The sequence below is a fragment of the Globicephala melas genome, chromosome 18 (genome assembly GCF_963455315.2).
Source record: "Globicephala melas chromosome 18, mGloMel1.2, whole genome shotgun sequence".
NCBI lineage: Eukaryota > Metazoa > Chordata > Mammalia > Artiodactyla > Delphinidae > Globicephala > Globicephala melas.
This window is the reverse complement of record NC_083331.1, coordinates 833,960-858,939: the sequence shown is the minus strand read 5'-3', so window position 1 is coordinate 858,939 and position 24,980 is coordinate 833,960. Positions and strand designations below refer to the sequence as shown.

At 50.7% G+C, this 24,980-nt stretch overlaps 1 protein-coding gene across 5 annotated transcripts in view; it reads left to right on the top strand.

Moving 5' to 3' along the window:
- Window positions 1-1,517: 1,517 nt before the first annotated feature.
- The window catches only part of CRYL1 (crystallin lambda 1), a 73,762-nt gene continuing 50,299 nt past the window's right edge, over window positions 1,518-24,980 (top strand). The window contains exons 1-4 of one of the 5 annotated variants that reach the window (XM_060288059.1): window positions 1,557-1,652; window positions 7,940-8,617; window positions 9,253-9,360; window positions 22,245-22,371. In XM_060288059.1, the coding sequence (XP_060144042.1) occupies window positions 9,278-9,360; window positions 22,245-22,371 (210 nt within the window). In that variant the 5' untranslated portion in view covers window positions 1,557-1,652; window positions 7,940-8,617; window positions 9,253-9,277. Of the gene's footprint in view, window positions 1,653-7,939; window positions 8,618-9,252; window positions 9,361-19,563; window positions 19,920-20,246; window positions 21,525-21,551; window positions 21,894-22,244; window positions 22,372-24,980 lie in introns of those variants that run through there. The other 4 variants (XM_030882736.2, XM_060288061.2, XM_060288060.1 and 1 more) reach the window with 4 other exon arrangements.

The window sequence follows — 24,980 nt, the reverse complement described above, 5'->3', positions numbered from 1 at the left end:
CCTTAGGACACGTCTTGCTAAGGGGAGCACAAGATAAATGAGATGAAGCACAGACGCTCACAGACACAGTTCAGAGCTCTGGCATCTGATGCTGAGATGCTGAGTGTAGTCCCCGGGCCGCCCTTGCTGCCTGGGCCGTGCGCTGCCCCTGTAACGGCTCGCTGAAAAACAAAGGCTGAGCACTGTTTTCGATTTTTGCCTTTTTTCACGACTCCCGTGACTGCCACGAGTCTAGGGACCAGCACCTTCTTAGCAAAGAGCTAGCTAGCACTGCAGAGCAGCGAACAGCCCAGCTGCTGCCACCCCGGGAGCGCGCCCTCCAGGGTGCGCACTCTGCACGCGCCTTGACCGGCTTGCTGCCTGTGTGGCTACGGAAACCGCTCAGATCTGGGCTGGGGAAGCCTTGCAGTCCGGTACCCTCAGCACCAGGGGTACCTGACGCTCTCCCAACTACGTACCACTGTAGCATTTGTGCAGGAAAGAGGTGTGCCTCTGAAAGACTTCATTGCCGACTTGGGAACGTTATCAGTCTTCATAATTTCAGCCAGTCTGATGGGCGAAAGACGACCTCTTTGTTGTGTCGCTTTTCATTCTCTTCTCTAAAGTGAGTTGAGTGCCTTTTCAAATGTTTATCGATAACTTGTGAAATTGCTCTTGCTCTGACATTCCTCTTTTCGCTCCTGACCGGGGAAGACAGAGGAAGGGCTCCGTGCGTCACCCGAGTCTCAGAGTCACGCGTTTCCGCTGCCTAATCGTCTTGACCTGGATGACTGGTGTGCCCCCGTTTGTGCTGGGTGGACAGTGTTGTCATGGGACATGTGATGCCCTTTCCTCCGGTCTGTTTCCAAAAAGAGCCAGGGGTGGCGCGGTGACGTTTCCTTCTCCTGGAGCAGAAACCATCTAGGCCTTCGGTAGGAGGAAACACAGCCTGGCTGCGGCGGGCTCCACAGCCTTCCAGTTTGCCCCTCCCCCCTCCCCCCAGCTTTTCTGCCTGCTGTCCCAAGGCTCCTGGGCCTCGGCCTCATCTGCGGAGAAAGGCGGGGTCTTCCCAGAAACGAACTACCAGTGTGAACTCAGCACTAACCGTCCTCAGCTTAAGGCCTTGAGCTGGTGTGGACGGAAGTGGTGCTAATGTCTTCACACGGGAAGGGGATTCCAGTGATAATTTTGCGGAGTCCTTTAGCGGTCACGCCTTGTGCTGGTCTGGAGGTGTCCTCTCCCCGTGCACCGACTTTAGGGGCGCCGTTGGGAAATGACCAAAACAAAGTGAGTTACTGGAGTCCGAAGTGGCTGCTCTGCCACCGGGCGTCCAGTCCACGTGGTCCTCCCGGCAGCTCCTCCCATGCGCGCCCCGGGGCGAGGGGAGGTGGATGCTCCGCGCGCCCGCGATGGGCCAGACGGCCCCCCTCACCCGACGCTGTGCTAAGCGCCCCGCCTGCCGGGCCCCGAGCCCGGCGCGCCCGCGGGGCGTGGAGAAGTGGAGGCTCCGCCCGCGCCCCACCCACGGGCCAGGCTCCCCGGCCCTGTCGCGGCTCTGGGGCGGGCGGAGCCAGTGTCCGGGTGGCGCGCGCTGCAGCTGTGAGCTTGGGCACCGCGCGGGCTATGGCGTCCCCAGCGTCCTCGGCGCCCGGCGGGGTGGCAGTAGTCGGCAGGTAGGGCTCGAGCCCGCACGGCCGGGAGGGTGGCGGCGGGGCGCGGGCGCTGTCGCCCGGGGGGCTGGTGGCGCGGCTGCGGTGGCCCCGGCGCCTTCCCGGGACCCGGCCGGCCCGGGCGCGGGCGGGGGCGCACTACGGGGCGCGGCTCCGTTTCGCCCGCGCCTCGGCCCGGCTGCGGAGCGGTGCGGGTGCGGGCGGAGTTCGGTGATGCGGCCCCAGCGGGGACAGTGACGCTTGGCGCTGCGAGTGGACGCAGAGCTGTCGGGCCGCGGGTCCGCACAAGGGTGTTCTCTCACGTTCTAGCCCCAGGGATGGGCGCTCGGAGGCACGGAGGGGCCGGCGCGGCGGGGGGCTCTCGCGCGCTCCGGCCCGAGGCTGTCACCCGGCGAACCCGCTTGGGGGCGGGGGGCGCGGCCCGCGCGATCCGAATCCGCGCCTCCAGCGTGGCGAGGGCCCCCTATCCCGAGGGCATCCGGGTTCGCCGGGAGTTGTGTGTCAGGTTAGCAGCTTAAGTTCCATCCACAGTTTTCTGGTTTGTGCTCCATCTCTCTTGTAAAACAACTGCTGTTTTCATTTTTTAAAACACGCGTCTACGTGCACCTTTCCGTTGGTAAGCTAGCATAGCAGTCTACCCACTTGTCGGTAGTTGCAGTTGGTCGCTAGGCGCACCTACTGGGTGGCTCAGTGTCCGGTTACAACGCCGAGGTGCTGGCCTGCCTGACCCCCGTCACAGCCCTGTCCTGAGAACAAGTCCCTGTCCGGGTGTCTCCTTAGAGCCCTCTGAGGATGGAGACAGGACGCTGTGTCAGATTCCTTTACATGGAGAAGTGGAGTTACCTGTGCCTCTGTCCTTTCCAGGCACGTGGGCATGTGGCTGCCTCCTGAAGGGATATAAAATATAGAAAAAAGTGTACTTTGTCCCAGGCGTGGTGACTACGCTTGCCTTGCACCTTTTGTCCAGGGTCAAGTGTGTATCAACCACGGCCTGGGACTGGTGCCCTGCCGGCACCCAACAATGTTGAGCGAAGTCTGGAGTTGACTGTACAGGTGACCCTTGGACCACTCGCGGGTCAGCGGCGCCCACCGTCCATTCCCACCAGAAAAGTCAGTTTAATTGACAGTCTGTACCCAGCCCCAGATCCTGCTTCCCATAGGATTTACCATGTAAGAAAGCCTGCATGTAAGTGGCTCTGCGGTGTCCAGACCCTGTCGTTCCGGGGTCAACTGCGGCCTTCTCCGGCTCTGGTTCTTGCGGGAAGGAGATACGAAGGGGAGTCAGTTTACTTCTGATTCCTTGAGGGAGGCTGACAAAAGAATTAGACAAGGGCTGGAGAACTTCATTCACCACACGAATTAGGAGACGGTCCTGTCTCCCCCGCATTTTTTTTTCTTGGCTGTGTTGGGTCTTTGTTGCTGCGCGCAGGCTTTCTCCAGTTGCGGCGAGCGGGGGCTACTCTTCGTTGCGGTGTGCGGGCTTCTCACTGCGGTGGCTTCTCTTGCTGCGGAGCTCGGGCTCTAGGTACACGGGCTCAGTAGTTGTGGCACACGGGCTCTAGAGCGCAGGCCCAGTAGTTGTGGCGCACGAGCTTCATTGCTTCGTGGCATGTGGGATCATCCCGGGCCAGGGCTCGAACCCGTGTCCCCTGCATTGGCAGGCGGATTCCTAACCACTGCACCACCAGGGAAGTCCCTCCCCCACACCTTTAGCACCTCCGAAAGCAGCCATCGTTGCTTCTGCGGTAGCCCTGCTTTCCTTCCCTTCTTCCTCCCTCCTCCCTGTCCCCTCCTCTCCCCTCTGGTCCCTTTCTCTCTCCCATCTCCCCTCCTGTACCCCTTGTCTCTCTGTCTCTCTCTCTCTCTACCCCATAGGTCATTCCAAGGAGCATCCATTCAAAAGATGGGCCTGGGGAGTGTGAATTAATTGGCTAAAACCTGGTTCCCTTTCATTCTTGGATTTCAACAGACCAAAATATACATATTTCAAAGTTTAGGGAACATACTGGGCCATTGTTTTTCCATTTTATCTTAATAATTACCAGACTCCCTCTTAAAAGTGCATGCTAGGAATACAACCCCTATTTAGTTCTTTTCCATTGATCTTTTCGTAAAGGGCACTTAGCTTTCCTGAGAGCATGCAGGGTGAGCCCCTTCAGAGCAGTGGGCCTGAGAGAGTAAGAGTGTGTTTTTGAAGAATTAAGAAAGGAGAGAAAACCCCCTTGGGTCCAGGGCTGTGCGAACATTAAAGGGGGAAAATCTGGAAACGGCAGCTTTACAGAATGGCGGTAGAGATGGGTCTCCCCGAATCCATCCTAGCGGTGTTGCCAGGCCTTAGAGACCACGGTGTTTCTGAGCCGAAATATGACTTCAGAGCTCCGACGTACACTGCATTGTGTTCACTGAGGTTTTAGGCCTTGAGCTTTGAAGGTAGGATCTGTCTAGGAAGGCCAGCGTGGTCGTGGTCGTGTGTCCCTGGTGTGACCAGCCAAGGTCCTTGGACTCTTTAATCAGCAGAAATTGATAAGGTGCCAGAGGAGAGACTCAGGCAAGGCTTTACTGGGACTCGTGCTGAGGGGGTGTGGGGTGGTGGTGACCTTTTTCCTTACATAGGGCGAGGATGTGGGCAGATCCACGGTCCGCCAGAGGGGCGGCTCAAGTGGTCTGCCCACCCCCCTGGTGGTGCTGTGTGCAGTGGTCATGCACAGGACCTTGTTTTTGCCCCTAGCACCTCAGATGAGGCCGTTGGGTCTTTGGTCTTTTTGTATCTTGTTCATAATTTGTCCCCACTGCCCATGCGTGCAGTTATTTTTAGGTCCCTATAGGGTCTTTGTATCTGTAGCTCGAGCAGAGGTGTGTACGCAGGTGTAAGCACTGCGGCAAAGGGTCCCGGGTCCCGGGTCCCAGCCTGTCTCACTGGGGCCCCATGTGCCCTCTTGCTGTCCCCTTTTTCTGGGCACACTCCTCTAGGACTGAGCTCAGGGACCAAGTCCTCCAGGAAAAGTTCTGCTTCTGAGACCCTCCCCTTAGGGTAGAAACTGTCATCTCCAATTGTATGTCCCTCATGCCTGGTCCTAGTACACAGATGTTTGAGCTATTGTAACAGAGATGTGTAGCAGGAAGGCTTGCTAGGATGTTGTCCTATATCAGGCTATGCATCCCCTGAACTTGCTTTCATTTATTTTATTCCAGAATTTTACTTTGAGGTGACTATCTACATTCTTTATAAGAAATTTTGTGAGGCATACATTTTTTCCTGCTACTTCTGCATTAAAGCACAAGACACACAGACATATACACAGACGCACAGAGCAAACCCTAGGACGCTCCAGCTGCCTGTCGTCAGCTCAACATGCTTTTCCTAGAAATATTTAATAGCTCTTATTGGCAAATATTCCGTAGCCAACTGAGATTAAGACGGTTTTACTTCAACTTTTGTCCAGTAAATAAGTAACTGTAGAATGGAAAAGTACTTTAAAAAGTATCTAGAGTGGACTTGTTCAAAGCTAAATGCCGTTAATGATAAAATTAGAATTGAACCAATTTTGTTACTGCACTTTTCTCCCTGGCTGCTTTGCTGCCGTGTAACAGAATAAGTTACCTTTGAATAAGCAGCCTTTGAAATACCAATTCAGATCCATGAATTTAGAAGCTTTAAGGCACGGTCCCCAACCTTTTTGGCACCAGGGACCAGTTTCGTGGAAGACTGTTTTTCCACGGACCAGGGGCGCAGGGGGAAATGGTTCAGGGGGGAAATGGTTCAGGCAGTAACGGGAGCGATGGGGGACGGCAGATGAAGCTTCCCTCGCTCACCTGCCACACACGTCCTGCTGTGTGGCCCGGTTCCTAAGAGGCCGAGGACCAGTACTGGTCAGCGGCCCGGGGGTTGGGGACCCCTACTTTAAGGCATTAGTCATAACGGTAAGGACCCGTTCTATTCCCCAGGCTTGTAGGGTTCAGGAAAAGTTAGCAAGATGTCACTGGCTCTAAGGCCAGGAAGCTAATTGTATTTGGGCCCCAAGTAAGGTAGTGCTGGGGACCAGAAAGCCGTGGGAAAGCGGTGAGCCAGATGCTACCCCCCCACCGGGGTCTGGCTGTGACTCCCTGCTGCACCTGTGCCCGCCCTCCTGCCCCCGCCTGCCCACCCCCACCGCTGTGTCCCCAGCGTTATCATCGTTCAGCCCCAGTAAGTACCTGATGCTCATGTACAGTTTCCATAGTTTAGGCCCAGCTTTAAGGAGATGGGGGCTCAGTCCTCTTCAAGCACAGGGTGCTGGTGTCCGCTTCGTGGTGTCATCGGTGACTGACAGCTGGGGGAGGGGTCCCCCAGGAGTGGGCCTTCTGCTCTCGGCCCCTCCTCTAGGGGAATATAGGCCATACAGACCTTGAAACCCACGACAATAAAAGTAAACTGACTTTGCCTTTAATGCCTGTTGTATGGAATACAACTCATCTCTCCCCAACTTTTTAAAATTTTATTTTATTTTTTTAATTTTTTATTTATTTATTTTATTATTATTATTTTTTGCGGTACGCGGGCCTCTCACTGTCGTGTCCTCTCCCGTTGCGGAGCACAGGCTCCAGACGCGCAGGCGCAGCGGCCATGGCTCACGGGCCCAGCCGCTCCGCGGCATGCGGGATCTTCCCGGACCGGGGCACGAACCCGCGTCCCCTGCATCGGCAGGCGGACGGACTCTCAACCACTGCGCCACCAGGGAAGCCCTCTCCCCAACTTTTTATTATGAAAATTCTCAAACACAGAAGAGTTGAAATACAGAAAAAAGAATACCCACATACCCACCTCTGTATTCAACAATCGTTAAAAAAATTTGCTCTATTTGCCTTTTCGGTATATGATTTATTTAACCAATTCTGAATATTAGAAGGTTAGTTTTTACCGTTTCGCTAGTACAAATTCTACCTTGAGTAACTATTTTTGTGCATTGCTTATATTAACCTAAGATAAATTCTGGAAGCAAAAGCCCTGGGAGCTGGGGAGGGGGGTCCCCATCTCCTCACCTGCACTGAGTGTGATCCGCCTCTGCCACCTGATCGGGATTTTATCTGCTGTCGTTGAACTAAGGCAGTAAAGTATGTTTCCCAGTTAGTTTGTTCACGTTCGTTATTCAGGTTCCCCCCTTTTGTTTGGCATGTTCATCTTTTATTTTTGAGCTTGTAGAACTTTTTGTGTCTTTATCTGTTACAAATATTATTTCCTTTTGGACATTTGTCTTCTGTTGATTCTTTTAGCCATAAACAAAGTTATGAAGATCAGTTAGTTTACCTGGCAGCCAGCATTCAAGCAGGAGCATCATGGCGGCCTAGAGTGTGGTGAAACATCTTTGATGGGAAGGTTGAGGTCTGTCTCCCAGTGCATTTGTCGACCACGAGGAACCACAGCCTCTGGGAGATTGACATGTGACTGACTTCTGTGTGGGCCCAGCCTGGGAGCATAGTTGGGGATGAACTAGGTGACCCAGTGTCAAACTGAATACAAGGATAAATGATTGAATTATAGTTCTAGACATCGTTTAAGTTGCTGCTGCCCTTAGACCAAGAATGCAAGCCACAAACGCAAGCCACGTGCATAATTAAATTTTCTAGTAGTTACATTAAGAAAGTAAAAAGAAACAGGTGAAATTAATTGTAATATATTTTATTTAATGTAATATTTCCAAAGTGTTATTGTTTCAATGAATAATTGATATAAAGATTATTGATGAAATAGTTTACGTCCTTTTTGGGGGCAGTCTTCAAAATCCAGTATGTTTTTACACTTGCAGTGCATCCCACTTCCGACCAGCCAGTTGTTGGTGGGTCAACTGGGGTGACCAGCATGAATGGTACTGGCCTTTACCTGCGCCTTGCAGCTTGGAGAGAGAGAGAGGAGAGAGAGAGAGAGAGAGAGAGAGAGAGTGAGTGTGTGTGTGTGTGTGTGTGTGTGTGTGTGTGTGTGAGGACGAGGATGTCCTCATGCAGGACTATCTCGTTCAGACTCTGGCTTGGGCCCTGCAGGGTTTCTTTTTTCTTCCTATGCTCTAGAGCAGCTCTGCAAAGATGGAAATGTTCTGTCACCCCTGCTGTCCAAGGCGGTGGCCGTGATCACATGTACCATCGAGTACTCTGAAACGGGTCTCTACTGTGGATGGACTGAATTTTCAAATTTAATTCTTGTTAATTTAAATAGCTGCATGTGGCTGGGGTCCACCTTATTGGACAGTGCGGGTCTAGGGCACTGAGGGTTTAACAGAAAATTTGTACATAACATGTAACTTTACATTATTTCATAGTGCGGAAGAATCTGGAGTACAACCTGCTGTGTGATGCTGCTCCCTGCTCCAAAGTTGCATAGAGATGGTTTTCGTTGTTTGCACTCGGCATTTGGGACCAGTGGCTTCACGGAGATACCTTGAAACCAGACGGTGGCCCCTCTCCGGGCTGCCTGGTTGGATTAGGGGCTGAGCGCCTGGGACCGTGGAAGGATTTTGGTCAAGAGGAGGCCTGCTCTGCGCCTCCCCTCAACCACTCTGAGGCTGGGAATGTTTCTGAACCTGAACTGTAGATTAGCTGAGTTGGGGGGAGGGGGGCTGGGGGGCCGGAATGGGGAGAGTCCTCCTTGGAGCCTGTCTCCAGGCTACTGCTCGGGCCCCCCTTCCCCGGAGCTGCTCACACAGTCACCATGGTGAAGCCTGTGGGCCGTCTGTTCCATCTACTGGGAAACGAATGATGCGCTTTGCTACGGTTCCCCGAATGCTGGGGAGACAGAGACTCGGGGTCAGAGACAGAGGGCTTCACTGATCACAGCAGGCCAACAGCTGAGCCCCCCTTTGCACTGGCTCCCCTTTCCTCCCAAGTCCCACGGGGCGACGTCAGGGCGTCCAGGTGGATCCGTGCAGATTCAGTGAGGATGCTTCATGGGAGGGACGCTGAGCCCGCCTCCTTCATTGGAGATGACATTAGAAACCAAGGTTTGGGCGCTCTGCATTCATTTCTTTTCTTTAAATTAAAAAATACATTTATTTATTTGGCTGCACCGGCTCTTAGTGGTGGCATGTGGGATCTTAAGTTTCGGCGTGCGGACTTCTTGCGGCCTGCATGTGGGATCCAGTTCCCTGACCAGGAATCGAACCCGGGTCCCCTATATTGGGAGCACGGAGCCTTACCCGCTGGACCACCAGGGAAGTCCCGAGCTGTGAACAGTTTTTATGTTGCCTCAAGTGCTGGTGGTGGTAGCAGAAATTATTTATTGGAGGAGGAGAAGGAAAATGCTGTCTCTGTTCTTCAGATTCAGTTAGTTGTCCGACAGTGGTCAGTTGGGGGTCCCCAGAGGGGCCTTTCCCCTGGGCTCCCTGCCCCCTCCCTGCTGGAGTTTTGTCTCTGCCATGCCCCCCGCGGGGTCTGGACGGGCACTGGAGTGAGGACTCAGGAGCTCTTGCATGGAAGCAACAGTTTAAGTAGATACCGCTGTTAGAATGTGTAGTTTTAAGATATCAAAGATTTTAGGAATGGGGTGCCGTGTAATTTGAAACTTTCCTCCTGGGCCGGGAATGGAAATGCTCCATTCTCAAGCTAACGGGCGGCCTCTCAATGTGTCTCCCTGCAGTGGCCTCATCGGGCGAAGCTGGGCAATGCTGTTCGCCAGTGCAGGCTTCAAGGTGAAACTGTACGACATTGAGCAACGGCAGGTAACATACGCCCTGGACAGCATCAGGTGAGTCCACTGCACCTGCGGAGGAATCCAGCAGCCCGTGGCCTCAGGTGGTCTTGTTTTCCGTGTCCTCAAGGCTGTAAGTCCTGTGATTTCACTCTCCTTCGCTGTCGCAGCCTTGGAGCGGGTGAAGGCCAGGCTGATGGAGAATGGGATTCACACCAAAGCAGGGACTCAGATTTTGAGGACAGGACTTAGGGCAGTGAAGACATGTGAGGGGCGTGGAGGAACTGAGTGTAGACCCTCAGCTTCCAGCCCGAGTGAGTCAGGGAGCTGCTCTCCTGTGTCCCACGCCCTGGAGCTGTGTGGACTCTGCGCTTCAGAGAAAACTTAGGTCTGGGAATGGTCAGGAACCCACTCAAGGACATAGCAGGACACAGAGTCCAGCCGTGGCTTATCTGACATGCCAAGGACAGGCATCCTCGGCATTTGTCTATACTGTTCGTTTTATAGAGATTCTGCAAGTATTACTTTCCGTGTTAAATATATACAAAAGAACAGGTCACTTATACTAGTTTATGAAGACTGGAGTAAAACAAACATTCATGAACTTGAGGTCTAGAGTAGTATTATCAAAACCCTGTGTCCACCTTTTGAATCTGACCTCCATCTTCCTTTATTTTGTATCTACCATTACCTTGCCTAAAAAGAAGTTTTATCATATATTTGTTTCCCTAAACAATATATGGTTTAGTTTTGCTTGTTTTTGTGCTTTATAAAAATATTTTTGTGAGATTCACCCGTGTCATTGCTTATAGCTGTAGTACATCTGTGTCCATTGCTATATAATATTCTACTGTGTGACTTCGCTGTTATTTATTTATATTTTATTCTGATGAACGTTATAGCTGTTTCTAGTTGGGGGCTAATGTAAACCGTGCTGCATTATTATCCTTTCATATGTCTCCGGGTGCTTAAGTGCAAGAGTGTCCAGAGTGAGATTGCTGGGTCTGTTTTCCTTCTGGGATTCTGATTATATGTGTATCGAACCAACTCATTCTAGCCTTCAGATCTTTTAAAGTCTCTTTCAACTTTCCATCTCCCTCTCTCTTTGCAGGACATTCTGGGTACATTCTTTAGATCTTTCTTCCAGTTTACTGATTCTAGTTTTAGCTGTGTCTAATCTGTTATTTAAACCATCCACTGAGTTTATTTCAGTAATTAAATTTCCATTTTAAAAGTTCTATTCGCTTCTTTTCCAAATATACCTGCTCATTTTTAACAGTTTCTCATTGTTTGCTGATTGTGGTTCCATTTTTCAAACCTTTGAGCGTTTAATACATGATTGCTTTATATTATATATCTGATAATTCCAGTACCTGGGGTTGTCTTAGATCAGGTTCCTCAGAATCAGAACCTGAGACAAAGATTCCAGGGCCAGTGATTTATTAAGAAAGTGCTTCCGGGAGAAACCAGTGAGGGACTGGGGTCGGGATAAGGCAGACAAAGGTAAGATTTTGGGAGGAGATCCAGCCTCAGCGAGGTTGCGTGGGAGTCCTGGAGCGTAAAGTGCCCTGCAGAGTTTTCATCCCTGGAGGCTAGGGAGCTGCCTTCACACTCCTGCCTGGCTGTGACTCCCAGGCTTCTGGGTCCAGGGTGGTGCCCTGAGGGAGGGGGCAATGAAGAATTCACAAGCTGGGGGGATGGGCTGGTAAAGGGAATTCGGGGAGATCTGGGGGGATCCCCCATGCCTCCACTGCAGAAACCACTGGGGAGTTTGAGGTAAAAACATTTCTTTCCTGACTTATTCCCACTTTCATTCATTCAAAAACCCTGACTGAGCACCTCCTGTGTGATGGGCACGGAGGCTGAAGATTAAGTGGCAAACACAACAGACTAAGACCCCAAACCTCGAGGGGAGGGGAGCGGAGGGGGGCGGACAGTCCAAAGGAGTCACTGACATGCTTGGTGTCTCAGTATCAGCTCTGGCAAACCAGGCAGCTGGCCAAATCCGGGCTGCGGTGTGTTTGGTGTATCCTGTGAGCTAGGATTGAATGTAACACTTTTAAGGATTATAAAATAAAAAAGAAGAAAAGTATGTAACAGAGACCTCATGTGGCCACAAAGCCTGAAATATCCCTGTGTGGCCCTTTACACAAGAATCGCTCGACCCACGTGTTTAATAGCTGAGATTCCGGTTTCCACTCCTGACGTGTGGGTTTTCCCGGACCAAGCAGTTCTCCGACCCCAGTTGCCCGTCCTACGACTCAGCTCACTTCTGAGATGCCATCAGGCTCCGCAGGTGAGGGACTCGGTCCCGCGAGCCCCTCAATCCAGACGCCAGTTAAGCCCAGTTGTCACCTGTGCTCCCGCCCTGTGGATCAGAGGTTCCCACAGCCCCCTCCTTGGCTTTGCTAACCGTGGCTAGAGCGGCTCACGGGTCCGGGAGACTAGCTACTCACTAGATTTCTGGTTTATTACCTACGGTGTTAGGGCTGCAAGTCAACAGCCAGATGAAGAGAGGCGCAGGGGACACGTGGAGGGGCGGGGAGTGTTCCTGCCCTCTGGGGACCCTCCCCTGAATCTCCACCTCTTCAACCTGGAGGCTCTCTGAACCCCCTCTTTGGGTTTTATGGAGGCTTCATCATTTAGGCACTGTTGATTAAATCCATTAAATCGTTGCCCGCTGGTGACTGAACTCACTCTCCGCCCCCAGGTCGGGGCAAGGCTGTAATTACTGGGATGGTGCCACAGGCAACCAGCCCCTGTCCTGAGGGGCTTTCAAACATCACCTCATTAACATGACAAAAGACACATTCGTTGCTCTCTTCACAGGAAATTCCAAGAGTTTTTAGGAGTTCTGTGCCAGCTCTGTGAAGACCAGCTACATCTTTCTTGTTGTAAGTCACAGTATCACAGCAGTAGTAGGTGCTAAGAAGAAAAACAGTTTGCGGTGGTTTATCACGGTAGGGGTGGGAAAGTGTCCCCTTCTTCCCTTCTAGGTTCTCTGGCTGGTCTGATAATTAAACTGATACAAGGCAGATTAACAGGAGAAAACCAGATGTAATTATGTACAGAGGGGAGCCCCCCAAAGCCATCAGGACTCCCCAGGCTTAGCCGGGCAGCTGAGGCGTCTGTAAATCCTGCCTGGGCGGGACGTCAGGATACCGAGGAGGGAAGGCCTTTCCCGGGAAGGAGAGGAGGCCTTGGGATAACAAAGGCTGCCCTATTGTGCAGGGGTTTCTCAGGTAAAACTGTCTCTTCTGACCCAGGCCCCCTTTCCAATGTAAATGTAGGCAGTTGAGGGGGAAGGAAAGAGCCTTTCCTGAATCTGCTGGGTTTTGATTGCTTTTATCTCAAAACAATCCTTGTGCCAAGGTGGCATATTTTGGGGTGAAAAAACCTGTTCCCCTTCGTTGCCTTGTGTGTTTGGTGACCTCTGAGCTCGAATGAGTTTGGCCGTAGTCTGTGGAAAGCCTGGGCCTGCACTGGACCTAGTGTAGTGTACTGCAGACTCTCCGCTGGGGGTTTTCTCAGTCATGCTCCTGGGTCAGGGGACTGAGTAGGGTCTGACTTTGTCTCCTTCACTCCTGACCCGGGGTCTCAGACACAGGCCCCTCGTGCATGTACCCTTAGGGCAACCCTGCCTTTTGCTGGCTTCAATTCTTTTGTTTTTTTAGTTGATAAATTTTTTTTTAATGAAACAGCTCCTTTTTAATACCTACATTTTCTCTTTTTATTTTATTTATTTATTTTTAAAATATTTATTTATTTGGTTGCACTGGGTCTTAGTTGTGGCAGGGGGGCTCCTTAGTTGCAGCTCCAGGGGTCCTTAGTTGCAGCTCGCCAGCTCCTTAGTTGTGGCATGCATGTGGGATCTAATTCCCTGACCAGGGATCGAACCCAGGCCCCCTGCATTGGGAGTGCGGAGTCTTATCCACTGCGCCACCAGGGAAGTCCCTCTCTTTTTAAAACAGATCTTATTATTTAGAGCAGTTTTAGGTTCACAGCAAAACTGAGGAGAGGTATAGAGCTTTCCTGTGTCCCCCCCAGCCCCAAACACATGCACAGCGCCCCCATTGTCAACATCCCTCACCGGATGGTACATTTGTTACAACTACAATGACACATCATCGTCATCCAAAGACCATAGTTAATATCACAGCTCACTCTTAGTGTTGTATAGTAAGTCCCCTACACACGAGCCTTCAAGTTGCAAACGCGTGTTTGCATGTCCAACCACGTAAGTTAGTTCCCCTGTCCGGCGTACACTGTCGCGTGTGTGCATCCTCTACAAGTGGACAGCCACTGTGCTTTTGTGTACCTTACTGTACAGTACTGTCTAGAGTACAGTAGCACAGTATCTTCATTTCAAGCCCAGGATGTCTGGAAGCAAGCATAAACGCAGCGGTATATATAGCTGATTGTGCTAGTTGGGTACCTAGGCTAACTTTGTTGGACTTATGAACAAACTGGACTTACGAACGTGCTCTTGGAATGGAACTCGTTTGTATGTAAGGGACTTACTGTACTTTCTGTGGGTTCAGACATATGGACATGTATCCACCATTATAGTATCGTAAGGAAAAGTTACTGCCCTAAAAGTTTCCTGTGTTATCAAATGAAACTTCACGTGCCTGTTGCACAGTGAGGCCCAAAAAACCAAAATGTCAGAGTATGGAGCAGAGAAAGGTTTACTGCAGGGCCAAGCAAGGCGAACCGGCGGCTTGTGCTCCAAAGACCCGAACTCCCCAGTGGTTTTTAGGGAAAAGTCTTTAATAGGCAAAATTTGGGGTGAGCGCTTCAGGGTGTGGGACTTCCTTCTGATTGGTTGGTGGTGAGGTAAGAGGGCGGAGCTCCAGGAATCGTGTGCTCAGCCTGAAGTTACCATCCTCCACCTGGGTTCTGCAGAAGAGCTCAGACAGGTATTGCGATGTGTATTCCTTGAGGAGGAAGGAGGAGGGACCCCGCCCCAAGGCTGCGCTATTTCCTGACCGCTCCTCCCTGGTCTCTGCATCCCCTCCCTTCCCTGATCAGCAACTGTTTGAAGCTGCCCTTTGGAACTCAGGGAAGGTCTATGAGGCTGAACCCTTTTTCCTGCCAACAAGAAAAGGGGACACAAAAAGGCTTTTGTACCTGGGAGGGCCCCGCAGGGTCCTGCTCCATTTCACCTGTGCTCCCTCCTCCCAGGCCCTTGTCAGCCACTGAGCTCTATACTGTAGCAGTTTGGAATCACAGTCTGTAGCCTGTTCACGTGGACTTCTTTCATTTAATAATATGCACTTAAGTTTTCCCCATGTCTTTTCATAACTCATTCCTTTTAGCACCGAATAATACTCCATTGTTGGGATACACCGCAGTTTATTTATCCATTTACTTACCGGAGGACATCTTGGGCGCTCCCACATTTTGACAGTTATGAACCAAGCTCCTATAAACGAACATCCACGCAGGTGTTTGTATGGACATGTTTTCAACTCCTAAGGGTAAATACCAAGGAGTACAATTGCTGGATCATATGGTAAGAGTTTTTTTTTTTTTTTTAATAGATTTCCCTTTTTTAAAAAAAAATACACTTATTTACTTGCTTATTTATTTTTGGCCGCATCGGGTCTTTGTTGCTGCACGCAGGCTTTCTCTAGTTACGGTGAGCGGGGGCCACTCTTTGTTGCGGTGCGCGGGCTTCTCATTGCTGTGGCTTCTCTTGTTGTGGAACACGGGCTCTAAGCACAAAGGCGAAGTAGTTGTGGCGCTCGGGCTTAGTTGCTCCGTGGCATGTGGGATCTTCCCAGACCAGGGCTTGAACCCATGTCCCCTACATTGGCAGGTGGATTCTTAACCACTGCGCCACCAGGGAAGCCCTAGAGTGTTTTCAAAAGACATCAAAGGAACAAGGCAGCACAAAGAACTTAGTATTTAATTTAGTGGAGGATGAAAAAATATTGGTAGTTTAAGAAAGAAGTGGAAAATTTTATTTGCGCCAACCTGAGGGTTATAACCCGGGAAACAGTCTTTCAGAAAGTCTGAGGACTGTTCCTCCTGTTAGAGGTCAAAGCACAGTTGTGTACGTTTTTGGGATGAAGATGAAGGGTTATGTGTCAAGTATGTGTATTTGTTATTGAACTCACTGCTCAAAAGCCACTACTGGAGAGACCACTGTTGGTTGGAAAGGAAAGGTTGCTTTATTCAGGAGGGCGGCAACCTGGGGAGAAGGTGGGGTCATGTTCCAAAAAAAAAAATCCAAAGATTCTCCTCAACCATGAAATTAAAGGGAGAATCATTGGGGGAGGGGGTCAGTCTTCCTCATCTCCCACTGTGTGCAGACTTTCTTCTGATTGGTTGGTGGTGAGTAAAGGGCGGAGCTCCAGGAATCTTGAGCTCAGCCTGAAGTTGCCGTCCTCCACTGGGTTGGGGCCTTAGTTCCGGTAGAAGAACTCAAGGTATTGTGATGTATATTCCTTGAGGGGGAACCAGCACCCTGCCCTGGTTTCTCTGCCCTGGGCAGAGAAAAGTTTTATGTTTAAATTTTCCTTGAAATTTACAAATAAAGTTTATAAATGTATAGATTACATGTATAAATAAGTTCATAAATTAAATTTGTAAATAAATTCATAAATAAAATTCCTTGAAGCACGAATTTTATTTCATCAAGGTGATGTAGGGAGCAATAGGAATTTATCGTGAGTGTAACAACCATTAAGGGGAATACAGTGTAAAGAACTCTGAGGAATTTATGGCGTTCCTAAGTAGGTGAAATTACACTGACTGACTTTGATAAATTTATCTTTTGTTCCCACATTAGTGGTTTGTCTGAGTCGGGGCACAGGGAGTCCCTGTGGGGATGGTAGTGACAGTCGTGCTGGGCCTCACAAGCTGGGCTTTTACTTGGCTTTCTGGCAAGCGTGTTGGTGGAGGCGGTTTGGAGCTGAGAGTTTAGCTCAACAGCAGGCCCAGGGTTGGAGGGAAGCCCAGCCTGGAGAGGCGACCCTGAGCCAGCCCGGTGCGGGCTGCAGACCAGCTCGGAAAGGCCAGACAGTAGAGCTTTAGGCCTTTCAGTCCCTCCTTGTGGAGCTGAAGCTGCCAGTCCGTGTGCAAACAAGGGGCAGGCCTGCGTCCCAGCAAACTTAGTGTGTTAGCACTAGCTTTGGAGTCCATAAAATTGTCACACGTCACAAAGTATTGTTTGTTTGTTTGTTTCAACCATTTAAAAATGTAAAAATCGGGCTTCCCTGGTGGCGCAGTGGTTGAGAGCCCACCTGCCGATGTAGGGGACATGGGCTCGTGCCCCGGTCCGGGAAGATCCCACGTGCCGCGGAGCGGCTGGGCCCGTGAGCCATGGCCGCTGAGCCTGCGCGTCCGGAGCCTGTGCTCCGCAACGGGAGAGGCCACAACGGTGAGAGGCCTGCGTACCCCAAAAAACAAAACAAAACAAAACAAAAAATGTAAAAATCATCATTCTCTCTCAGGCCTTATGGGAACTGGACTGTAGTTTACTGACCTCTACACTTTTCAGTTCTGTTATCGTTTCATGTTTTATTTTGTAGACCTAGTTCCAGCGCAGCTGTAACCAAGAGCAAACTCTTATGATTCCTCATTGAAAAGTCCTTTGTCCTGCTTCTTGGGGTATTTGTATTAATAGGCCTTATTTTTTAGGTGTATCATTAAAGATCTTGGCCACTTTTAAAGTCCTTTCAGTTATCAGGGAGAACATGGGGAAATTATAAGTAGGGTTTTCTTGTTGCTTTTTTTTTAGGCCAGATTAAAGGCTTTCCTATTTTCCTACTACTTTGCTTAATTAAGATCTAATACTTTAAACTATTATTGGTGGCCAATTAGATTGGCCTGTAAGATTTTTCAACCAAAAAAAACAAAACAAAACAAAAAACACCAAACCAAAACAATTACTATTAGCATCCTTGTTATAGAACAAGCAAGTGTACTGAATTCTTATGTGTCTTAAGACTTGAGTACACACAGATCTTTCCTCATACAGTGGCTTTGTTTTCATAACCCACATATGTGTAAGTCGAGTTCACTTTAATATGCAGAACTGGTTGTACTTCTGACAGGAAGTGGGATTTCGGGATATCTTGTGACTGCCTCTGCTCAGATTGTTGCTGGCAAAAGCCTCCGGGAGAATTGGGTTTGAGTGCTGTCTGGTCACCCTCCTAGGTGGGGCACCACTCAGTTTTAGGTATTGTGACTAACGTAAGGCCACCTGCCCCCTTTCTTAAATCAGGGGATTTTCAAATGTGCCATTCCTGCACCGGAGACCAAGTTCAGAGCCTCGAATCCAAGCCTTACTTTTGGGAATATTTTGGTCAGGAAGATGAGTTCTGAGTGTCACAATCTTTTCAGCCAGGAAAGAATTGTCACTGCTTCTTTCAGTAAGAAAACCATCAGCCTGCAGGCCGAAATGGCTGTCGGCTCACGTCGACAGCAACACTGGGTGTTGGCTGTGGTCCTGAGAGGTTCAGGACCCCAAGATGAAGTATCCCTGGCCATGTCTTAGGCACGAGGCTTAAGGAGAACCAACTTTATCCTTTTGTCAAGAAGCATAAACGGTGTATCTTCCCGATTGGGTTAAATTGGCTGGTGGGTCGTTGTTGTGCTCAAGGAGCATCCTTATTATTTTTTAATACTTATTTATTTAGGCTGCATCGGGTCTTAGTTGCGGCATGTGGGATCTAGTTCCCTGACCGGGGATCGAACCAGGCCCCCTGCATTGGGAGGGCAGAGTTTTACCCACTGGACCACCCCAGGGAAGTCCCAAGGAACATCCTTTTGTGGCCCCTGTTCTGTGGTCCTTGTTGTCACACAGGTGAGGACAGAGCTGTGCCTTCCTCTCGGCACCCCTCGGTGTTTGATCTCCAAACACCAGCCAGGATGGGCACAGAAATAAAGCGATTCTTGTCCCCAGAGCCTAGAACATATTGAGCACTAGCTCAATAGTTGTTTTAACTGAGTCATAGGAACGTTTTCTAGAGTCTGTGGCTGTGTTTTTCACAGACTTTTCTGCCGTCTATCCCGCCCTTGCGGTTTGCCTCACTTACCATATTCAGTTCTTCTGAACATCCTGTAGTAGAAAATAAAATGGTGAAACTCTTTTTTTTTTTTGAGGTACGCGGGCCTCTCACCGCCGTGGCCTTTCCCGTCCCGGAGCACAGGCTCCGGACGCGCAGGCTCAGTGGCCATGGCTCGCGGGCCCAGCCGCTCCGCGGCACGTGGGATCTTCCCGGACCGGGGCACGAACCCGTGTCCCCTGCATCGGCAGGCGGACGCTCAACCACTGCGCCACCAGGGAAGCTCCAAGTGGCTCCTATTTTTAATAAAAAGTTTGGTATTTTCTCACTTCAGAGACACTGAAAATGATAAAAATGAGATGAATGAATGAAAAGAAAGCGTCCGCACAGCATTCCACCGCAGGGGCCGAGGGCGCCGCGGCACGTCGTCCCGACGTAACTGGGGCCTTTGTGAGCATCAGCTTGACGCACTTGAGCATCCCTGGGCCCTGGGACACGTCTGGCCTGGCCCCTCGTTTCCCAGCTGCCCCCTGCCCTGTGCCTCTGTGATTTAGGATTTTTGTTGGCGGAGGCCAAGTAGACTTGCGTTCATGAGCTTGGTCCTGCCTGGCTCTGCCCTCCCGCTGCATCCTCTCCATCTCCAGCTGCCTCAGTGCCTCAGACCTCAGGGAAGAGGGGAGAAGTAGAAAAACCTGTCCCAAATCCCCTTGTCACTTCATAACAGGCTGACAGTGACGCTCCTCGTGGAGTTGGCCGCAGACAGGAAGCAGGCAGCGAGGACGGGGCTACAGGCGGGGTGCAGAGCACAGGACGCCAGGAATCCTCTGAAACAGCTCAGTGCCTAGGTTGTTATATTTTAAACAATTTTATTAAGGAAATGCATGCATAAAGACAACTATTAACTCGCGTTTATAACCCAAACCCACAGTCTCCTGTCCTCCGTCCCTACACCAGGGCTTAGGATCTGACCTGGGAACACATTCTGCTGTTTGGGAAATACTTGTGTTTTATTTCTTTGATAAGTTCTTATCTTTTTAAATTAATAAATGTCTGTTTAAAATAAAATCTCAAAAACAGAAATATACAAAAAGATCACCCATTTTGGACCCTATACTGTTAATTGTTAACATCTTTTCTCCTAACTTTGCTGAAGTTAGGAGCCTTGAGTCCTGGTGCTGGGCTGCCCTCTAGAGGTCAGGCTGGGGCACTGCAGCCTCTCAGCGGGCGTTCTCGGCCTCCGAGTAGTGAGTGTATGAGGCTGAGAAGCCAGCTGAGAGTCGTACCTTTTCCAGGTATTTATGTTCGTCCCCTGCAAAGCTCGAGGCAGAAGTTCTTCCAAAACGCTCAATGAAGAATATTGGAACTCGTGTAACTAGCTTTTTTGGTTTGTTTGTTTTGGCTGATATACCACAGCTCTTCCAAATCATTTATATGATAAAACTCTCACAGATTCTGCCTCCTTTTAAAAAATTGAAGCCTGAGTCCCCTGCATGGTGATGGCCTGCGAGGGCTTCTTCGCGAAGCCGTCCCAGAAGCAGGAGGGGCTGCGTCCGCCTGATGCGTCGTGGACCTGTTCTCTTTGCCTGAAGCTTCTTTTTGGTAAAATAATAAAGAAACCTGTATTTCAGCACATCTTTCCGTTTTTTCACAGTAACAGTAGCAAGAAAGTTTCTCTTCCTCAATTTGTAGCTAAAGCAAAATACAAAATGCACAGCTTTAAGAAAAAAACAGAACAAGGGAGCTGGCCGACCCACGTGGGCCCTGGTGCCTCAGGAGTACCGGCCTCCCCGGGACAGGGCAGGACAGGACAGGGCAGAACAGGACAAGGCAGGACAGGACAGGACAGGACAGGACAAAGCAGGACAGGACAGGAGAGGACAGGACAGAGCAGAACAGGACAAGGCAGGACAGGGCAGAACAGGACAAGGCAGGACAGGACGAGCAGGGCTGCCCATGGGTTACCTCGGCTCAGGGATGCCCTGCAGACACCGGCCCAGGGCCGTCCCTCCTGTCCAGGCCTCACTCACATGATGCCCGGCCTTCCCGTGGTCTCCTGTTCCCGCAGTGCCTGGTGACCTGAGACCCAGACCCTCCAGGTAACTGGCCACGCTCAAACCATCGCCCCAACCCAGGGCCTCCCCGACCCCTGGCTGACACCCTGCGCCCAGGAGCGCCAACCCAACTTGTTCCCTCCAAAGGACTCCCCGACGGCTTAGTGATAAAACCTGTGGCCAGAAACCATGTGAAAGTGGCTGAGTCACTGGCAGAGAAATCCAGAGAATGTTCTGGAAAGCCTGTGCACGTTTGTGCGTGTGCTTACCTTGTGTATTTAACGTGTCGTGAGTTACAGCCACGCAGCCCTGGTCCACGTTGCGAGGCGCCTCCTTGTGCCCCTCTCCCCAGGGGCCCACTGAGGCTGAACAGCCACTGGTTTCTGGTTTTACCCACCATGGGCCTTGTTTCACCCTTTAAAGATTTTTTTTTAAAAAAGTGTAATTTTAAAATACATATAACATAAGATTTATTGTCTTAATAACTTTTTGGTCCAGTTCAGTGATATTAAGCGCATTCACACTGTTGCACAGCCATCTGTCTCCATCACTCTTGTCATCGTCATCTTGCAAACTGAGACTCTGTCCCCATTAGACAGCAGCCTACTCCAGCCCCTGGCAGCCCCCACTCTCTCTCTGTGAAGTTGGGTATTCTAGGGACCTCGTACAAGTGGAATCGTACAGTACTTGTCCTTTTGTGGCTGGCTGTTTCACTGAGCATAATGTCCTCAAGGTTCATCCATGGTGTTGTACCCGGAAGTGGGGTCCGGCCACTCGCCACTCAAAAGCCAATAGAGAGGCCAGGCTGGTGGAAGGGAAGGTTTGCTATACTTTGCAGGCCGGCAGCCGGGGTGGGGGGCGGAGGGAGACGGACGCCTGTCCAAAGGCCGACTCCCCCCGCTGACAACCAGGGGGCAGGAGCTTTTCCAGACAGCTTTTATTCTACCGGCAGAAACAGCACAGGCAGCTCTGACAGTCACCATGAAATTGGTCATCGCTGATCTGACCGACGTCATCTTGATTGTTTTAGGTACAGTTAAACTTCAGTTCCACATTCGGTTTGCTTCCATCTCTTTGAGGCCAGTTCTCGGAATTGTGGCAGCTTCTGTCATGGCTACAGTCTGGTCATCATGGAGTTAACTTCTTTCACCCGGTGAGGGTTTCAGTATCTGCAAGACAGCTCACAGGATACGGCTCAGAGTATTATCTCTATCCCTTAAGGGGGAACTAAAGGTCCTTGACTATGCTTAATGACTAAACTATTATTTTTTGGTCTCCTTTGACTGTTTTCCTTTGTTTCTGCATTTTCTCACTTCTCTGATTAAACTTATTCTTTGGCTAAAGTTTTTCCACAGACAAAAGGCAGGCTGAGGACATAGCGTCCTGCTGCGTTTCAGTGTAGCCCGTGTCAGGGTTTCCTTCCCTCTTAAGGCTGAATAACATTCCATTGTGTGGTTGTGTATCCATTCATCCGTCTGTGGACATTGGGTTGTTCCCCTCTTTTGGCCACTGAGCAATGCCGGTATGGACACTGGGGTACAAATATGTGTTTGAGTCCCAGCTTTTAGCTTTTGGGGGTGTACACCCAAAAGTGGAGTCACCAGTTCATGATAGTCCTATTTTTAACTTGTTGAGAAACCACCCAACATCTGCCCCCCTGGCTGCAGCTTTTGCATTCCAGCCGGCAGTGCACAGGGTTGATTCTCCACATCTCCGCGAGCGCTTGGTTTCTTCTCTCTTCTGTTCCCCGTCACCATCCTAATGGGCGTCCCGTGGTTTTGATTTGCATTTCCCTGCTGATGAGTAACGTAGACCTCTGTTTGATTTTGAATTGTTTCCGAATACTCACGGCTCACTCTGCACTGCTTTCCAGAAAAGAGATGAAGTTGCTGGAGCAGTCGGGCTCCCTGAAAGGCTCGCTGGGCGCCGAGGAGCAGCTGTCACTCATCAGCAGTTGTTCCGACATCCGGGAGGCGGTAGAGGGCGCCCTGCACGTCCAGGTGAGTGGGGACACCTGCCCGCCGGGGTTGGAACAGCTAGCCTTCCAGCTCCTTGGGTCAAAGGCAGTCGAAGGCGTGGGCATCGTGTACCTGCAGGTCAGGATGCCGTTCACGTGACAGGAAACACTGTCTTTAACCATCTGGTACATGGGCTCCCGTCAAACCCCTGGGATAGTGTTATCTTTCAGAGGTGTTAGAACGTTGAGCAAAAATACATTTTCTGGACAGCTGACACTGTTATTTTGTTCTTCTTCTAATTGAATGAGAGATTATGTTCATGTTCTCATATGCAATTGTGTAAAAGCTGAAAGAAATCACCCAAAAGAAACCCTTTTGTTTCTTGTGGCATTTGCATTTAGTTTTTCCAACAACGTCACTCAGCAAAAGCAGGCTCTCTGGAGGCCCTGTTCCCACCGCCGAGGATGCTCCAGGCCGAGCGGGAGGTGCCCTCACAGGGTCCAGCCCACCCGGGCCCACAAGCAGCTCCTGCCCCACTGAGACCCCGGTGTCACCCCGGCTTCTGAAATGTGACACTTACTGCCCAGGATTGACGCGGGCTTCGCTCCGGAGCCCCTCACTGTCTGTCCAGTCAGTGCTGATGTTTCGTCTGCTCTGTGACGATGGTTGAGCTGAGAATGTGGGAGCAAACCCGGGGCCCGAGCGTGTTTCCTGGTCCGGAGGCCGAGGGCCTGACGCTCCTCCAGTTCACACAGCAAAGCTCCCCATCTCCTCCTGGTCTTTCCACCCGGATCTCGTGACACCGAGGGCTCTGAGGGGCCCCGGCGTTACTGCTTAACCTTCCTGACGTGGCCCTGAGCGCCCAGGGGTCCTCCCAGCACGGTCCCCGCAGAGGAGGGTCTTCACGTGGTTAGCTCGTTTTTAAGGGAAGTGTCTTCTCTTCTGCGACCCTGCTGGAGGAGGGGGATGTAGGTCGTGCAGCTCGTGGTGCCAGAAGAGACCCCCTGCAGGGGCGAGGGGACAGGGGACCGAGGGCTCCAGAGCAGACCTCGAGCCGCCCGCCCTGTACTGAGCAGCTGTGAGGGCCTTTCTGCGGCTTCCTGACCCGACCCCTCGTCCTGGTCCGGCGAGGGTGGGACACCCATGCCTGGTTCGTCGTGGTCACATCAAGTGACCCTAATGCAAGGCCAGGCTCCGTTGCCTCCAATGAGAACATCAATAAATTCCTTTTTGGGGTCAATTTGATATATAATATTTCTGCGATGGAAATGAAAGTTTATAATGACACGTATGATGACCTGACATGTGAACATGTGACCACAGAACACTCGTTCAGACTCTTAACGGTGTCTGACTTGGCGTCTGTCTTCACTAAGTGACTTGAGCCTCTTTTCTTTTTTTTTAAATTAATTAATTTATTTTTGGCTGCATTGGGTCTTGGTTGCTGCTCGTGGGCTTTTCTCTAGTTGCGGCGAGCGGGGGCTGCTCTTCGTTGTGGTGGGTGGGCTTCTCATTGCAGTGGCTTCTTTTGTTGCAGAGCATGGGCTCTAGGTGTGTGGGCTTCCATAGTTGTGGCTCGTGAGCTCTGTAGTTGTGGCTCGCGGGCTCTAGAGCGCAGGCTCAGTAGTTGTGGTGCACAGGCTTTGTTGCTCCGCGGAATGTGGGATCTTCCCGGACCAGGCATCGAACCCGTGTCCCCTGCATTGGCAGGCGGATTCTTAATCACTGCGCCACCAGGGAAACCCGCAACTAATGCATCTTAATTTCACCTTATGTTTTCCAAACAAATGAGAAAATAAATCCCCCCCAATCAAGACCTGCGTGATGTGATACCATGTGTTTGTTAAGTTATATTAGGTTTCTAAACATTTATTTTAAAGAATAAAGAAAGTTTGGGAGAATCCTACTCGGGTCCATTATTCCAAAAATGTTTTAGTACTTTCCTGTATTTGTATTTCTTTCCATTTCTTCTGTTTATTTTCTTTCTCTAACATACTTAACATTATACTGTAAATAGAATTTTGCCTCACGGTTTTTCTTTAGGACTTTACAGCCTTTCTTGCCTTCCTGTCTCTATCAGATAGAAGGTATAATTTTTGGACTTAAAAAAAAAACTGTTATGTTTATCATGTGATATCTAACCTGAGAGAACCTTCCATCTAAAAATGACCTCGGGGCTTCCCTGGTGGCGCAGTGGTTGAGAGTCCGCCTGCCGATGCAGGGGACACGAATTCACGCCCCGGTCTGGGAAGATCCCACATGCCGCTCAGCGGCTGGGCCCGTGAGCCATGGCCGCTGAGCCTGCGCGTCCGGAGCCTGTGCTCCACAACGGGAGAGGCCACAGCAGTGAGAGGCCCGCGTACCGCAAATAAATAAATAAATAAATAAAAATGACCTTGAAGCTGAAGGGCCGAGGCCACGGCTGCATCCGCCCCCGCCAGCCTCGCGGCAGCTCCCCGTCCTGCTGCCCGGAGGCTTCCTGCCAGCCCAGCCCTTCTTAGCAATTCCTTATGGTTCCCTTTTTCCCAATTATAAAAGGAAAAATTCTCATTGTAGAGAAATTAATCCAGGCTACTTGGAGACTTTTCTGTAATAAAAAGAGAATGATCATTACTTTAGTGAATTGTCCAGAGTCAGGAGGCAGAGCGCGT